This window comes from Mesoplodon bidens (assembly GCF_964165515.1).
Source record: "Mesoplodon bidens genome assembly, chromosome: 9".
Lineage (NCBI taxonomy): Eukaryota > Metazoa > Chordata > Mammalia > Artiodactyla > Ziphiidae > Mesoplodon > Mesoplodon bidens.
In genome coordinates, this window is record NC_138166.1 from 82,723,067 (window position 1) to 82,740,502 (window position 17,436).

The 17,436-nt window shown below is 52.2% G+C and overlaps 2 protein-coding genes across 3 annotated transcripts in view; one reads left to right on the forward strand and one right to left on the reverse strand.

The window, feature by feature from the left end:
* SND1 (staphylococcal nuclease and tudor domain containing 1) overlaps positions 1 to 17,436 on the forward strand; it is a 427,993-nt gene that overhangs the window by 351,021 nt on the left and 59,536 nt on the right. The window lies entirely within an intron of this gene.
* LRRC4 (leucine rich repeat containing 4) overlaps positions 13,453 to 17,436 on the reverse strand; it is a 4,247-nt gene continuing 263 nt past the window's right edge. Inside the window, exons 1-2 of the mRNA XM_081244679.1 lie at positions 17,064 to 17,436; positions 13,453 to 16,881 (exon numbers count right to left, since the gene is read on the reverse strand). The exon at positions 17,064 to 17,436 is cut by the window's right edge and continues 263 nt beyond it. Of these exons, the coding sequence (XP_081100805.1) occupies positions 14,823 to 16,781 (1,959 nt within the window). The 5' untranslated portion in view covers positions 16,782 to 16,881; positions 17,064 to 17,436 and the 3' untranslated portion in view covers positions 13,453 to 14,822. The remainder of the gene's footprint in view (positions 16,882 to 17,063) is intronic.

The following is a 17,436-nucleotide window of genomic DNA, read 5'->3' on the forward strand; positions in this document are numbered from 1 at the left end:
CTCGACGTTCAGTGAGTCTGTGTGTCGCTAAGGGAAGCTGAAGCAGAGAGTGGGCTACAGACTGCCAAGGTCAACCAGCCCGGAGCTTCACTACCCGTAGTATTTACTGAGAGCCTGGGTGCCCTCCTTCCCACTCCCAGGGGAAGCCTTGACATAGTCCTTTCAGCAAATGCCAGCTTGAGAGAAATGCGAAGTCACCTCCTGCGCCTCTAGGAGGGCCTGGAGCAGGTCGTCCCCCCAGGGTCTGAGTCAGTATTGGTCCTGCTGCTGTCCGGTGCCTACATCCAGAATTCTAGTGGGGGGAGTTGCTTACCCATAAGAATGAGCAGCCTGGGAGGCGCTCTTTGGATGGGAGGGCGCAGAAGCTGTCCCTGACTCTGTGCTGCTCCCCGGCACGTATCTCCCATCGCCACACTCAGACCATCCATCGTAACTGTTTCCCCCACTGTGCTGAGCTCCTCAAGGGCAAGGCCCAAGCCTTTCATCTCCGCTGTTCCCCAGTGCCTGGCACAGTGCTGGTCACCAGACGGGCTCTAAATAAGCGTACACATGAATAAGTGAACCACAGAAGGGCTACGGCCGGGAGTGCCAGTCAGCTAAGGGTCAGAAACCTAACAGTTAAGAAAGTAGTTTCTCATTCATTTAGGCTTCTGAACCTAAACTGGGTGCCGATCTGGAGCCCTGCCTGAATCAGTTTGTAGAGCAGCCTATGACGAGGGAAGGTTTCTGTTCTTTTCCCACCTTCCTTAGGAATAAATGCAATTGTCTCTGTGCCTCAATTTCTCCCATTTGATATTCATGGGCCTCTGAACATCTGTCCTCTCTCCCTCCTTGCCGGGGGCTCTGAGCAGGCTGACATGTTTGTAGGAGGATTTCCCTGTGTTTTTTCAGGGCCGTCAGTTGAATGGTACCTGGCTAGTTTTCTTGGAAGTTACTCTCCTGAACCTGAATGAAACCTCAGGACCCCTGGCTCAGCTTAAGCAAAACCATATACAAGAGGCGCTTCTGGAGTTAGTGACAGGACTGTCCTGTCTGAGCACTGAGTCTTCTCCCTGCTCTCTCAAGACTAGAGCAGAGGCTGTCATGCTGGGCGTGCCCTCGGATCACCTGGATACATTCTGAAAATATCAAAGCGCTGTCTCCTCCATGTGTGACCTAGAGTCGGGACACTGGTATTTTTTAACAGCTCCCCTCAGTGTGGGGAATATGTACTTGGGACTGACAACCACTGTCTTTTCGAAGCGTCTTCACCAGGAGGAGCTGTAACGGCACTGAGCACCCCACTGCTGGCCTTCCCCCCTCACCCACCCCCACCAACCACAGGAAGGTGGAAGAGCAGAAGAGTGTCTCACTTCCGGGTGCCCCGTGTCGCCTCCCTTAGCTAGCTCTGAGACGCAGCTGCCATCCCAGGCCGTGTGATTGACGGTGCAGGGCCCCCCCCCCACGCGCACACAGAGCCCAGGGCTGCTCAACCTCGGGCAGGTGACTGGAAGGGGAACAGGTGTCTGTGGACAGCGGTTCGATTTTGTTTCGGAGGGCATTAGTGAGGGAGAACGATCCAGAGCTGTCTTTGCAATTTGTTGAAATGAAGGTTTTTTAAAAGAAATTTAGCTCAAGGGATTCTCACCTGGGTTACGCCCACCAGCTCCCAGGCGTCACATCCCACCCTGCAGCAGCAGAAGCGTCTGCCTCAGCAGTGAGAGGCAAGGCCAGACACCAGTTGAAATCCCAGACGGCGTCCTCCCCTCCCTCCATCTCTTGTCAGATATTTCAAGCTTTAAGTCCTTATTCGTGCTCTGCCTACTTGGCTGGCTGTTCTTGCACTTGAGCGGCTTGTTGGCCTGGACAGGTCCAAGCTGTCGGAGCCGTCAGGAGCTGCGCCTCCCCGCTCACGTCTCCTGTCTGAGCCAATCTTGACTCACAGTAGTGCAGACGGCCCCGGCCTTATCCAGTGACGCGCGCCACTGCCCTCCTCCTCCTGTCCTGCTTTCCCAGCGATGAAGGGGCTGGGCCGGGCCTGGCCTGCAGGTCAACCTGGGGCTGCCACAGAGACCACTCTTAGTTCATGCTCTGGCATATTCACCCAGACAACACGCTAAAAAAAAAAATTTTTTTTTTTTAATCTGAACCACATAGGACAAGGGTACAGCAAGGTCTAAGTTCAGATTATGCAGGAAACACTTTCCAGCCTGCATGAGAGCTAATCTGTTTTTGCAAATAGCCTTAGTTTTACCCACTCTGCTTCCTAACTATTCCTGGGAGCTGAGAGAGAATGAGGCAAGAGCAGGTGTCAGAAATAAGCGTTCCTTCTTTTCCTCCCCTCCTCTCCCTCCCCTCCTCTCCCTCCCCTTCCCTCCCTCCCCTTCTCTCCCTTTCATGTAGACTAGGCAACTTCTCTACAGCGCCTCGGTTTCTCAGACCGGCTCCAGGTTGCTGAAAGGTGGTGCCCTGTAACATACCACTGTAATCAGTTCATTTCCTTTCTCCTTGTTCCTCTCCAAGAGAAATGAAGTGGCAGATGACAAATGTGAGAGGGGTCGTGCGTGACCTTGGACATGAGAAAGACACGCCGCACTAGGGCTGGCCTCACTCTCCCTTTCCTGGTGCTAGGTCCCTGCTGAGCTGCAGACGCAGGGCAATAAGGGTCCCATTTAGCAGGCTCGGCCTGAGTGAGACCCGCAGCCATGCCCTCTGGCATCAGCCTGCAGCAGGGAGGGATGCTGCGGCAGCAGGCTCCTCAGCCACCGGTACAGCTTTGGATGGGGCAATCAGCGCAGACACATTGGCTCATTCAGGTCGTCTGTAAACCTAAGGGACCCCAGCAGCTATTGGCATGCCACTGCTCCAGCAATACCAATAGTCACGTGATTTACCCCGAGGCTTAGCTGCTACCCACATTATTTCCAAGAATTCTTCTCCGTTGGAGGAAACAGTCTGAGGCTGCTTCAACACAGCCCCTAAAGCCAACCCTTTTCATGGGGGGATATCAGGACTGAGATATACGGTATCTTTATTGGCACCCAAGGACCAGTAACATAGTTGACTAAAGACAGAGGCTGCCTGCAGAGCCTCTATCCCCCCAGTTAGAACCAGTCATTTGATGAGCATTCTCGTGTCCTAGTGAACGTGAGACGGTGGATGGGATGGAATTAAGGGGCCTGATTCCACTCCAAATATCATGGTTACCTACAGCCTAGGGTTGGGGTCTACTCTCTTCCATCCGATTTGCTAAGTAAGGAAGAAAGATCTTTTACCCTAGTCCAGTACCTAGGAACCTTTTTGTGTCTCTAAAGCCACATGATAGGTATCACCAAACTGGTCGATTTCCTGTTCTTCAGGACTGGCCCTGTTCTCTGGGGCTTCTGTCCAGCAAGGTACGTTGCTTTCTCTTCCTGCTACAGTTGCTGCTTAGCCTGTTAGCCCCAGGAAACTTATTCTCTTGGATCCATTTTCTTCTCTTCAAGTATCACCATGTTTTATCGACCTGCCTGCTTTCATTTTTGATCCACACGTCCTCATCATTTAGAACCGCTGGACTAAGTGTGACCTGCAGGCACAGTCCAGGTTCCTGAGTTGGGTCCCAAGGGTCCGAAATTGACAGGATTTGTCTAAACCCTTGAAGTAACCTTTTTGTAGCCAGAAACCTTAGCAGATACACTACCCGCCCCCCGACCCCACCCCTTACCCCCAGTGACGAAGGAGCCTTGGGGCCGCTGAGCGCAGTGTCTAGAGGGCAGCAGAGCTCCAGCGGGGGATGCGGGGGGGTGCCGCCATCTCCTTCCGGCCCAGCCTCTCATCCTGTAACAGCGGCTCAGAGGCTTGGAGGTTGGGGTAGGGAGGTTCCGCCCTCTCAACTCACTGTGGCACTGCCTGTAAACCTGCCGAGCTAGGGACCTAGAGAGCTGCCTGCTCTGCCCCCATCATCTGGGTGTCTGCTTGACGCCAGGATGCCCTGGGCCCGAGGGGGCTGCATAAGTACAGCTGCAAGCTGCCCAGCTAGATTGTTCTTGTCCCAGCTCAGGCTCCATGTGTGGCATTCACGGAACTTTAGGCATGAGAGATGACACTGTTCTCTCTGGGGGCAGGTAGGGAAAAGATTCCCCAGCTGAGTCTTCCTGGGTCTCAGTTCCAAATGGAAAAGCACCACCCTCCCCCGCCCCAACCCGTCATTGTCTCCCACTCTGCACACCCGATTCTGCCTCAGGCCATTTCCCAGCCGCAGCTCTACTGGGGGCCAACTCTTTACCCTTGTGGTACTTTGTAAGCTGGAGCTGTGAGGCCCAAACTTCCAGAAGGGAGATGAAATGATCTCGTGGGGCTGACAGGTACGGCACGGCCAGCGTTTGTTTTGGGTGTTGATTTCCACATATTAAATGGTTCTCGTTGCCACTGCCACTGAACTTGCTTGCCCCTGTGTGTGATGGCCAGGTTCTGTATCAACCATGAAGTCCGTGCAGGGACGGAGGGGGAGAGAGCTTTGCTGCTGTGCTCTGGCACCTGAAAACGGTTCTGTCTCCAGCACAGAGCTGCCAGTGGGGAACTGCTGAAGTGACACTCTAGAGAATCGCCAGGGAGACCCCTCCATCTCCTGCCAAGCTAAACAAACCCTGCCCTGCACGGTTCTGAATCACACCTCCCTGCAGATTCATTCCTCCTTCCCTGGCTCAGCTAGGGTACCGCCTTACGGGAAACTCCTGGGTGTCAGCAAGAGAGGCGTTTGAGGAGAAAGGAACTGATGCAGGAAGGGGGAGTGCCACTCAGTCATCTTTTAAGTAGAAAGGAAAAGGTCAGCGGAGCCACGCGGGGCCTGGGCTGCATCAGTGTTGACTCTGCCTTGCTGCAGCAAAGGGACCGGCTCACCGGGGCCGGCAGTGGGCACTGCCAGCCCTATCCAGCTGCCAAGCACAAAGAAACGCGTGCTCTGTATACACAGATGGGTCTGCATGTCAGCGTGAGCCCATTTTTAGCCCTTGCCCAGGAAGGGCAGCCCACGATACAGTAATTTAATTAAATTTGCTTCTCTCCATGGCCCACATATTTGAAGAGGTTTGGGGCGGGGGGAAATGAATCTGGCTGAGGAACATTACCCTGCTGCTCTGGCACTGCCCCAGAGCTGAGCCGCAGTACCATAAAGGGTCTCGCCATCCTGAACACGGCCCAGGGCATCTGTCTGCACTGCAGGCTCTGTGGCCGGGCTGCCTGCTGGCACATCTGGCAAGGCAGCCTCTGGAAGCAGTGCATCTCCATCACAGGGAAGCCACCGGGGGCAAAATAAGGGGACTCCCCACCCCCTACTCAAGACCTGCTGGCAGCAGCCTCAGCAGTACTTAGAGCCACGGTATTAGCTTTTTTCCCCACCGTCTTCAGTGTATGAGAAGGGAGAGGGCAGGATGAGAGGACCCCACCCCTCAACTGACACTGCAGCTTCAGTTATCCCCGCAATTTCGGTGTTAGCCCACACACCTGTGCTTCTGCCCGGAACGTGATCAGTATTTAGGGACCTGAAATTGATTCAGCTTTCATATTACCATGTTGCATATCTCAAATGCGATCCGTTTTTGTTCATTATGCCTGAGCTTAGCTCATTCCCACACCCCCCACACCCCTATGACCTCCCCCTGCCTCCCAGCCAGTGCCTGCTAGTCTTGCATTAAGTTTATCAACACCTCAGGAGGTGCCTAAGCTTTTACTTTCTCCTGTCTTCTCCCTCCTGTCCAGAGTGTCTGCCCTTTCATCTTATCACTGACCTCTAGCCTGTCTCTCAGCCTTTTTTTGTCCTAGGTTAGCAGTACCATGCCTTGGAGAGGTACATTCTCTGGTTATCTTTCTGTCCCCCCAACAGCAGCACATCCTCCTGGCTGGTAATCTCCTGCATGTTGATAATAGCAGCACCTCCGAGAGAAAGGGAGTTTCTCTGGCACTGTTCATCTCAACACCAGCAGAACACAGGCTGTTGCTTAGGAGTGGGAATCATTAGCATCAGGCCATTATTGGAGGGGACCAGTCTCTAGGGGAGCTAGCAGAAATTACTGCTTTAATAGACGGAAACTCATTTGCTCAAAGCCCCCGCCCTCCTCTTTATTTCTCTGCATTCCCCACTTCCCCTCTCTTCCCAGCTTTGAAGTTGAGAAGAGAGGTAACTCCACCCGATCCAAGATGGCAAATTTCTGCTAAATTAACTTGGTTAAAAGAGATCCTTGGCTGAAGGCGGCTGTCTTTTAGAATGTTTCTATTGGGACTTCACTTAAAACCATCATGAAGGAGATAGATTCTAATTAAATATATATGATAAAATTCTAGCCAGGGCCACTCCGTTTCCCAAGAGGGGATTTGTTGAGATGGGGGTAGAGGAGACGTTTACTAGCTGCAGGCCCTGAGTCAGCCTGGGCTGCCTGAGCTTTCCCTGTGAGGGTCTCCTTGCTTACAGTACCAGGGAAGGTAGAAGCAGAACTCTAGACGTCCCTGCTTCTCCAGTGGTCCCCTTGACCTTGAACAGACCTCTGACATGAATGAGCTTCTGCAAAACTTCCTTTCACAGGGATACCTGTTCTTTACAGCTCTTCACTTTTATAGGGATGGGGAGGGCGGCCTCAGCCACAAGTGCTCCTTCAATTTGTTAGCTGTTTGGGCAGCCATCAGAACTCCCATGCCCTGGAACACCCATGGTTGAAGAGAGAGGAAAAGGTGCCTGATTTCTCAGCTCTAGCTGTTTGAGTGAAGTCAGGAATGGGCACCGTCTGGCTGACAGCATTAAGCACAGATAAAGTACTGGCCTGAAAGGCCTTTCCCTTCTTTCCCTCCCTCCGTGGAAGCAAAGGGTAAGGGACTGCACCAAATTGCAAACTCCAGGGGGCACTCATCACTTTGTAGCTTCTGTCAGTGGCGCCCCCTGGAGTTGTAAGTCACAGCGGCCCTGCCGGTGCTAGGCTGAGAACCCAGAGACCTGGTCTCTGCATCCCCAGCTAGCGGGCACTGGCAGTCACATCCCCCTGGGCTTCGTTTTCCTCACAGATAAAATGAGAGGGTTCAGCTAGATTTTCTGAATTAACCTGGAAACTCCCTTCACCGTCTCCACATTCCTGAAGTTAGCAGCTGTAAACCGTCATCTGTCCTCAGTGGCCACTGCCATGCCAAGGTCGACCAGCAGTGAGAACCCACTGTGGAGCTGCCCTCAGCTGACGTGATACCACTCACTGGTCAGAGCAGGTGTGGACTTAAAACAGGAAGGTGGAAGAGGAATTAAAGGGAAAGCTACCCTGCAGACCAGCGAGCTGAAACCAGAGGCACATGGAATGGGCCAATTAATTCCTCATTGTGTTTGTACTTCTCTGCGGCTTCAGAACCTTTCTTCCTCATATACTCAAGCATACGACACATCCAGTAGTTGCAGTCGCTTCCCTCACAAGGGAAGCAGAATGAAATGCAAACGTGTTTTGAGCTGTCTCAGCCTTGCCATATCCCTCTCAGTCTCCTCTCCCCATTCCCGAGTTGCAGATCGCCTTCCCTTCCCCTGGTTCCGCGAGCAGTCTCCTCCTCGGCCCTCCCCCACCTTACTCCAGGCTCCCCAGCCCCTCCCCTTAAGAGCTGAATTGGACGAATGTGGTGTCACGTCAGAAGGAAGCCAGTGTCACTTCACACAGGCAGACGCTATCCGACTTCCGTCAAGTCCAGAAATTAAGTCGTCTTGCAGCGTAATAGATTATAACTGTACCCACTGCAGCCGGTGGGCTGCAGGAATAGGCTATTAGTATGCGGCCTGGCCTCCATTTCTGGGACTGTGCTGGGCCTGTCGTGAGGGGCACGCCGTGTGTTCCTCCAGACACAGCGGCACTATCCAGGGAACGGCCCACAGCTCATTCAGGTCACCTCCAGGGTGGAACCTGAGTGTGAGGACCTGTATGAATGTTTTTAATGAACCTGGGTGAGTGGGTAGGGCCTTGAAGCCTGGGAAGAGGGAGCCCGAGGCCAGGAAACCAAACTTTGCACAGCGAACAGTTAGTGTGTGAAAGCGCCTCTCCCTCATCCTTGCTGACTCATTGAGCGGGTAGAGTGGCTTATCTGGTGACTAAACGAGCTCCTGCACAGACAGGGAAACCAGGGTTGAGACCTTATTAAAGAAATGTAACAGACTACAGATTAAGGACTTGCCTTGGGAGAGGAAGAAGAACTGGTAGAAGGAAGAAGGAGCCTTCAGGCTTCTAGAATGGGAGGATCTTGCGGGATATCCTAGGTCCTATCGTGGCAGACGGTTGGACGCAAATGGGAATTATGGGGGGGGGAACCTGATAGGAGAATTAATGGGGTGGGCGTGTGCTTTCTATTAATGGGAGATATAAGAAGGTGGGTGGATATTAAAGAAGCAAGTAGATCAAGGGCTGTTCCTTTCGTATTTAGTAATTAATCTAAACTTCAGTAATCGCTCTAGTATTGTCCCTAGGCACACAGAATGGATGAACCCAGAAGGCCAAGTACTACTTTGGTCCATCCAATCCCCACACCTGGCATTAGAGTAGCCTCTCATCTCAGTGCCTCCCTGCTGTAGGTTTAAGAGTCTTTACCAGGATAAGCTAGAGAAGACGGCGCCATCCTCTCAAATGCTTAACTTGCTTTGCCAGGAGAACCACTCCGAGGACTCTCCCCCACGGGCCCAGGCCTGACCTTTCTGACTCACTGCCAGGGTCCATGTGCACTGAACTCAACAGTCGTCATTATTTTTATGGGAAAACACAATTTATATAACACTCCCCCTCTGGAATAACACTCTTTTCGTGGATAAACAGTGAGCTGCACCCTCTCCTCTCCTCTCCCCCCATGACTGTGCCTTCACAGAAATGAGGGAGGCCCTGAGGGAGCCCATCAGGATCAGAATTTGATTACAGCCCTGAGGGCGGGGTTGCCCCCCCCCCCCCCCCCCGCCAAGCAGTGGACAGCCTCCAGCATCGGGAACAGGACTGTCGTGGGCAGGTGGTTTGGCCCAAGTACTGACAGCAAAGCTGGCATGTTCCAGAGGATGAAACCTGTGATCATCCTAAAATCTAATTCTAGCCTCTCATTAGGAAATCAAATGCATTCTTTCTTAGGCTTCTCTTGGAAAGTTGATCTCCCTGCTTTTCTTCTGCTCTGTTCCGTGCCATGAATATCACACTACCGGCCCTCCCCCCGCCGTCCAGGGTCCAGCCAGCCTCCTGCTTGCTAGGGCAGAGGAGTCTCCCTGGCTTTCCTCCCTAACTGCATTGCAGCCCCTTGGCCAGTGCATCTGCCGTATCGCTCCATCCTGCTCTCACTTGCTCAAATTATGGTGCTTTTTCCTGCCTTTCTTTCCTTCAAGCCCTCCAATACTGCTTTGAAGCCCCAGCAGCCCTCTCTGTGCTCCTTTCTCCTTCCTGGTGCCTCCGTGGGCCCACCTCCCTTGGTAAAGCACCCTGATAAGGAAACAGGGCAAGGTGACGAGACACTGGGAAGCTCACCCTCCTGGTAAAGGACCAGGACTTTTAGTAGGTGCTTCCTGTCCCAGCCCTCAGCTTGTGCACCTCCAGCAGCAGCACCTTTCCTTTCTCCTGACCCGCCATAAGAAAAGGTAATCCGTTCCTGGGCTAAGACAGTGCCTTGGGCCAGCTAAAGAGCTAGATTAAAGAACAGAGCACAAGGCAGTGTTTTCCTGGGAAGAAAAGTGCACCCCATCCTTCCCACAGTGTTTGGGCTTGTAGATGGTGCTGTCGTGCTGCCCAGGACTTCTGGATAATTATCCTTCCTCTTTAGAGTAGCTCAGTAGGCATGTTCTCTCTTTGGACATGGATGAGGTTCAAGAATAGAGGTGGTGATGGGGGCTAGTCAGTTGGTCTGTCCCCTTATCGTCAAATTTCAATTCCTACAACAACTACGGAGTAGTGAGGTAGTACCAATATTATGCCCATTTTACAGATGAGGAAAACGAGTATTTGTCCAAAGTCACATAACTACTAAGTGATAGAGCTGGGATTCAACCCAGGAAGACTGGCTTCAGAGTCTGTACTTGTAAGCACTATGCTATATTGCTTTGCAGATATGTATATTTCACTGAAGGTTCCTGAAGCCTTTATCCCTGCTCCAAGAAGCAAATTTACTTCATCTCAATTTAAAGCAAAGATGAAAACCACCTTAATCCACTACCCAAACCATTCTTCCCCCCTCCGGGGAAAAGGGTGCTTTCTGAATGGATGGAAACCAAGAGAGGTGCTTTGAGCCAAAAGCTGCCTTGCAGTTTAGCTGAGGCAGGATTTAGAAATGGCGTGAACGGTGCCTGCATTAGCCGATGGCACGGAGTGCTGAGTGCCAACAGAGGAGAAAAAATCAGACATATGTTTGGATATAAATGTTCTCTCTCTTTTTCTTCTCTAATTTTAAGCCCCTGCTGCTTTGTTGCAGTAAAATGTTGAAGCCTTAATTGTGGGCTCTGGCCCCCTAAGGTAGTAGCCTGGGCTGAGTAAGGCCCACTTAGCCTTCTCTTAATCTCTACCCATCTCCACCGTTAACGGCATGGACTCTGCATCTCTTCCCCATTAATAGGCATTGTCTTCAAGGGACTCTTTATACTAGGCTGCTGCCCTCCCCCCACCAGCCCTCCCCCCACCAGCCCCCCATCCCAAAAAGTGGCTAGCTAGAGTACATGTTAACAGCCATGATAGAGCTGATGTCCCTAGGCCTTAGAAACTAGCCTGTCTGCTCTACCTTCACTGACAGTAGAATGCAGCTTTACACCAAAGAGTGATAAAAGGCCCTAGAACAAATTTTGGGAGTGGCGACCAGATCATGATTTTAGAGCTGGGGCTAGGGCAGATGCAATGGAGGAGAGGAGTTAAAGAGCCCCCCTCCTCCCCAAATAGTCTCACTGTTCAGCCACATAAGCAGAAACCACTCCGCTGTGGAGAAGTTGCTCTTGAGAGGTGCTCTAAGACCTCTGTCAATCCTTTACTCTGCAAAGCTTCCAAGGCTAAGGTTGGGAGAAGGCCAAGCCATCGTTCCCACTGTGATCACCCTGCCTTGTCTACTTCACCTTTTCCCTAGCAGCCGTGGCCCTCTGGGGGATCCCGTGGTTTCTGCCTGCCATTGAACCTAAGAATCAGGAAGCAGTTATGTATAGTCCTGAGAATCCAACTCCTTAGCACACGTGGCCCTTGGGCCACCTCTGGGGCCCCTGTGGTCCAAATTCTGCTCAGGCCCCGGAGGGCAGTAGAGCTGGTTCTGAAGGAGATTGGACAGCTCCAAGAGGAGGGAGAAGAGAACACAGCAATAGCTATAGGAAGGTCCCATTTTTACTGCATATTGGCCAGGAAAGAGAGATGTTCTTGAGAGCCAGTTAAGAGCCTTAATGAGAAAGCACATTGGTTTGGGTAGTCAAGAGACCTGGGTTTCAGTCCCACCTCTTCCACTAATTAGCAGTGTGACCTTGGACTGTATCTTTCCGTTTCTCTGAGGCTCGGTTTCCTTGACTGTAAAATGTGAAGGGGTTAGACTACATGGTTTTTCACGGCCTTTAAAAAATTCTGTAATGAAAAGTCTCTAACTCCGTATAATCAGCAGCAGTCTTTTCCTTGTAACGTGTTGCTATGACTCCCCTCCTGAGGAGCTGCCAACCCATGTTCCATTCTCAGGTAACAAACCCTACAGCTTGGCCAGGCCGAGGATGAGTCACCCACCCAGCATTAAAGGCTGCACTTTCGGTGCTCATGGTACTCCTCCCTGAAAAGTTGTCCCAAGTGCCTGCTACAAAGGAGGGTGTACCCGACATCACGGCAGAGGAGAGTTGCCACTCTAAATGCTGAACCGGTGCTCAGGTCAGGGAGTAGGCCCAGTGGGGAAAGGAACTCCCCTTGCAGCTCTAAGGACACTCATACCCAGGAACCATATTCTATCCCCCCCAGCTCCTTCGAGGTTCCTTCTGGAAAGCACTTCTCCCTCAGATTCCAAGACCTGAATATGCCCCACCCCCAGGACAAGTGCATTTGTTCTTAGGACTCTTCCCAGGAATGTTTTAGGCCCATTTCTTCACCTCTCCCCTCAGATCTTTGTTCAGCCCCAGAGCCTTTGTCATTCCACAGCTACTGCATAGTTCCCTGGCCGCCCAGATTGCTGTCAAAAAGAGGAGGGGTGTAAGGAAATGGGCTCCACATCTTCTATTTCTGAAGCAGCTCCTTCCTTCACAGTCGCCTCTGAATGTGTACCCAGGAAGCTGTTCTAAACAGCCTGAGCTGTGTCTTATGGCACTAGGAAAGGGGGTGACTTCTTGCATTTTTCAACTGGTCCTCGCCAAGTCCCACCCTTTTCTCGGCTGCAGTTTTCTCTCTTTTTATTGGGGGTAGGGTACTAAAGGACAGGCGGAGGGAACATATCATTGTAGCCTAGAGACATGAATGGCAGTTTCTAAACGTGTGAGCCCATGCATACACACTGCCACAAACACTGACATCCAGAAATTTTGTGTATGTAAAATACACACACACACACACACAAACACACAGAGGAGGATTAAGAATTGGCCCTTTCTTAGCCAACTGCTGCAAAGTGCTGCCTGCCTCTCTCTGTGTTCAGCGCCAGGGAGATCACACCCACTCAGTCCCGATTCCCTGCACTCGTATAAATACGAGTGCTGAAGAGACACGGGGTCCCAGTTCAGGCAGCCTGCCTGGACCGCGTCCCTCGGCTACACATCAGGAGACCAATACCCACCACCACCAAGACACATTTGACTGACTATTCAGCACCCAGAGAACAGAAGCAACACTGCCTGTGGATCTTTAAGCACAACAGCATTATTGCAGTGCTCTTAAATCCAGATCCCCCGGGGTCCCCGTGTAGAGCTGGTGCTGCCTGACCAGCAGCTTCTGCTGAGGTGGCATTTAACTCCTGGCCGGGTCCCAGGAGCTGAGGCTGACCCATTTCCCCCGCTTTTCCAGGGCACAGGGAATTCGGTTCTACCCCCCAACAGAGCCAGGGACTAACACGCTTAGCTTGTGAACGGTGCACTCGTATCGGGGTGCTTTTATTTAAGGTAAGGAAAAGTGGTTGACAGCTTTAGCGTGTTCCCATACTTTAAAGAAATGGAAGATTGTCCTCCTCTCCCCTTTTTTTCTTTAAATAGAAATTATTTGGTCAGTGCTCATAAGAAGCTATAGGTTCAGGGTCTTACTCAATTTAACCCTTTGGGGACACTGAGTTAAAAATTGAACAGTATTTATTAAAATACAAAAATACACTTTTCTCACGTTACAATCAGTGGCATTTCCCCCCCCACACACCCCACCCCTTTTCAAATCTGAACCCTTTATTTCCTTTTAAAGCTAAAATAATAACTGAAAGAAGTTACATCATTAAATGGACCAGAATAACAGAGATCTCTGCCTTCCCCACCCACGCCCGCCCTTTCTCTTCCCCCTCCTCCTGAGGTAGCCCTGGGAGAGGGAAGCATTTCCCCCCATTGTGCTACATTCAACAGGACTCCATGCCGCACTCATCCTGTGTGTATCACTTTGTTTTAACTGTGGATTTCACATCTTTGTTGTGAGCCATCCTGGTGAGGAAAGGCTTCATCACTGTAAATGAGCCTGTGCCCTTTCTGTCTCTCCTCTTTCTTCTCCACTCACGTTCTGCCCCCCTCCCCGTCACCACAACCAGTTGACATCAGCAGTAATAATCCCTAATGAATCAGCATTTAGAATAGTCACCAAATCACAAGCATGAGAAAAGCTTCCACTCCCCCAAGCTTCCCACTCCCAGCCTCTCCCCGCTTCTCCACCTTAAACCAACCCTTTAAAAAAAAAAAAATCATCAAATGCATCACTGTCTACAATCATTTGTCAGATACCGGGAACAACAGGTGGACATGGCACAATGCTGAGTTATGGCCTCCTGCGAATACCTTCTCTCTGCCTCTGCTCTCCCTTCCCATCCCCCTTTGGTACCACGCCCCCCTGCCCCCACCAGGGGCCACCTCCTTCTCCTGAGAAGCCCTGAATAGACACATGCCTTGCACAGAGTGGGTTAAGCCCAACTGCAGGAATCTGGTGCAATGTGAAAGCGTTTGACTGACAGCTACGCCAGCTCCCTTCCTTCTCTGCTCCTTCCTGAAGCCCTCTGTCAGGTGGGTCACGCTGTGTCCCACTGCACAAACCAAGAAGACTTGTGCGCAGGGATGCACATACTCAGTCCCTTTAAGGTTTCAGTTGAATTTTGGTGGTTTTCCTGTTTAAAATACATTTTACAGATCTGTCTTTCCCTTGGCCTCTGAAGAAAAAATTATTGCCTCTCAACATTTTAAGCACAGTACAAATTCTTAGTGCTTTTGTTCGTTTGTTTGTATTCTTTGTTTAAATAAGATAAATCTGCAAAGACAGCTCTCAGCCTAAGAAAGATGTCTAGAGAAATGGGTATTCCTGTGTCCTATGAAGCATCTTCTAAAAACTGACAGTTCAGTCTACCCGCCACCCCTCAGCAGCCCACACCCTAACTCTTTAGGGATATTGGTTGGTGTTTTAGTTTGTTTTATCTTAGCAGTTTCAACCCTATACCAGAAATCCCTCCTGGCAGCACAGCAGACTGACTTGTGGCTTCTATCCCACAACATTCCCAAGGTCCCCCACCCCCTTTAAATAGAACTTACAAGTTAGAAAATAGTTTTGTTTTGATTTTTCTTTTTAAATTTTAATATAATCTGTTTCTTTTACCAGCCCATAGATTTAATATATAAGCATATACAAGAAAAAGTCTCTCCCCACTCTGTACAAAAGTTGCTGTCTTTTGTGTGTGTGTGCATTCTATTGCATTTTGTGAGTTTGGGGTGGGGGGAGTCATATTTGAGTTTCCTGTACCTTGTCCTTGGTATGGGTCTGAATGATATAAGGTTCAGAGATAGTGGTGACTGTGGGGTGCAGAGAGTTCCCCAGACTGTTTTCTGTCCAGTGGGCCCCATGTGCTGGTTTGTAGGTGTTGTAGTTAATATGGTCATGAATTGTGGGCAGCACGACTGCCCCCTCACCTGATACACCGGATGGAGCTGCTGTTGCTGCTGCAGATGCTGCCGCTGGGATGTCTTCATCCACCTGGATAATCTCAACAGTCCGGGCAGCTGTGACTGTACTCCTCTGCTGGTGCCGCTTGCGAAGTTTATAGAAGACAATCAACATGGCAGCAGCTAGCAGAGTCACTGCCACGAAGCAGCCAATGATGATCTTGGTGGTCTTCATGACTTCATCCAGGCTGGTCTGCATCTTATCATTGGTGTCCGTCGCGGTTACCGCCACCTGCTTGGGCACACGGGTGGTCTGAATGAGCACCGTGGTAGAGGTGGTATATGCCGGCTGGTAACCAGTGGACGTAGTAGGAACGGGCTTGTACTTTCGTGTTGTATCCTCAGGCGAGATCTCAGTGGTCTCCACTGTGACAGTGGTGAAGAAGCTGTAGTTGGAGGTGTTGAGCTCGGCCGTGCTCACGTTGAGGTAGGCCGAGGCATTGGAGTTGCCCGCCACGTTGGTCACCATGCATGTGTATACCCCGGTGTCTGAGAGCAGCACATGGGAAAAGTTCAAGGTGCCGTCGTTGAGGACAGAGATCCGTGGGTGGCGGGAGGCGTGGCTGAGCACTGTCCCATTGGGCAGCAGCCACTTCACGGAGGACATGGGGGGAGTCCGACACTTAAGTTCTGCCATCCGACCCTCAGAGATATTGAGGTCCCGAGGTGCATCCATGATGAAGGGGGCGGAGCACTGGAAGGAGGCCTGGTCCACCTCCACCAGGTAGCGGCCTCGCATGTGCAAGGGAGCATGACAGCGGCCACAGCAGGTGGAATTGGTGGGTATGTACTCTCGAAGCCACCAGGCTAGCCACAGAATGTCACAATCACAGTTCCAAGGATTGTGGTGTAGGTGCAACTCCACCAGGTACCTCAGTGGGGTGAAGAGGTCATGGGGCAAAGAAGAGAGGTTATTGTGGGCCAAGTTGAGTTCCACCAGGGAGGCCAGCCCATCAAAAGCATTCCGCTCAATCAAGCTGACCTGTGAGTTCATGACCCACAGCTTCTTGAGGGAGCTCAGGCCATGGAAGGAGCCAGGCCTGATCTCAGGGAAGTGGTTTCCTGACATCTCCAGCTCCTCCAGCCCCACCAGGGGGGTGAGGTTGGGCATATCTTTAATGTTGCACATGCCCAAGTTCAGGTACTTGAGGTTGAACAGTCCCTCAAAAGCCCCCTCAGAAATGTACTCTAGCTTCTTGAGCTCCCCCAAGTCCAGGCGCATGAGGGAGGGCACCCGGTTGAAGGCGTAAGAGGGGATGCTTTCTATGGGGTTGTTGCGCAGCCAGAGCTCCCGCAGCTTGGACAGGTATTCAAAGGCCCCGCTCGGGATGACTGTCAGCCAGTTGTCAAACAGCTCCAGGGTGTTGAGGCTGGCCAGGCCGTTGAAGGCCCCCACCTCGATCTGCCGGATGGAGTTCCTGCCCAGCTGCAGGACCTCCAGGTGGTGGAGGTGGCGGAAGGTGTCGGCCTGGATCATCTGGATGTTGTTTTCCATGAGGTTGAGGTACCGGGTGTTGGAAGGAATACCCTGAGGGACCTCGGAGAGGCCCCGGCGGGTGCACACCACCTTGCTGAACTGGTTACTGCACGAGCAGACAGACGGGCAGTTCTGGGGCCCGGCGGAGGCGGCAGCAGCGATGGCTGCACACAGAATCCACACTTGCGCCGTGAGGTAGACGACGGGGAGCAGGACGGCATTCCAGGTGTGGTGCACAGTTACCTGCCACAAGAGCTTCATGGTGTGGCACGTTCATAATTCACCATCGCCTGGGATTTTGGCTCGGAAAGGAGAACCAGCCCTACCCCGGCTTAAGTGAGCTAGGAGCTCCTCTTTCCATCTGGAGAAGGAGGTGGGGAGGGGGCGATTAGAGAGACGGAGCAGATCGGCCGGAAAAAAATCATGCCAAACTAAAGAGTGGCCCCTCGTCTACCAGCCCCCCCTCGAGGCCAGCCCTCGGAAGGCTGGGACTTTCTCTCCCCCTTTGCGACCATCCCCACCCAGTCATTCGCTCTCACCTACCTCGGTAGGAAGGAAGGGAAGAACTGGCGCGGTGTCCTTAAGCGTTCGCCGCCGGAGCTGGCCACCTCGTTCCCATTCTCACTTCTTAGTTTTAATTAACAAAAGGGGGAAGTAGAGGGGGCGGGGAGGGCAGAGGGGAGGGGAGGGGAGGGGAGGGGTGGGGGAGACAAAATGGCTTCTAGTAAATCCGGAGCCGGCTAGCGGAGCCGCGGAGTTGAGGCGCGCCGGGAGAGCCGAAGCCCGGCGGGCTATGCAGGTGCATGCCCCCCCCTCAGCCCGAGGCGGGGCGCCACCAGCGCTTCCCGGCTTTGTCCTTGGACCCTGGCCCCGGCTCGCACCAGCCGATGGGGAAGCCGCTTCATCGCCGGAGTGT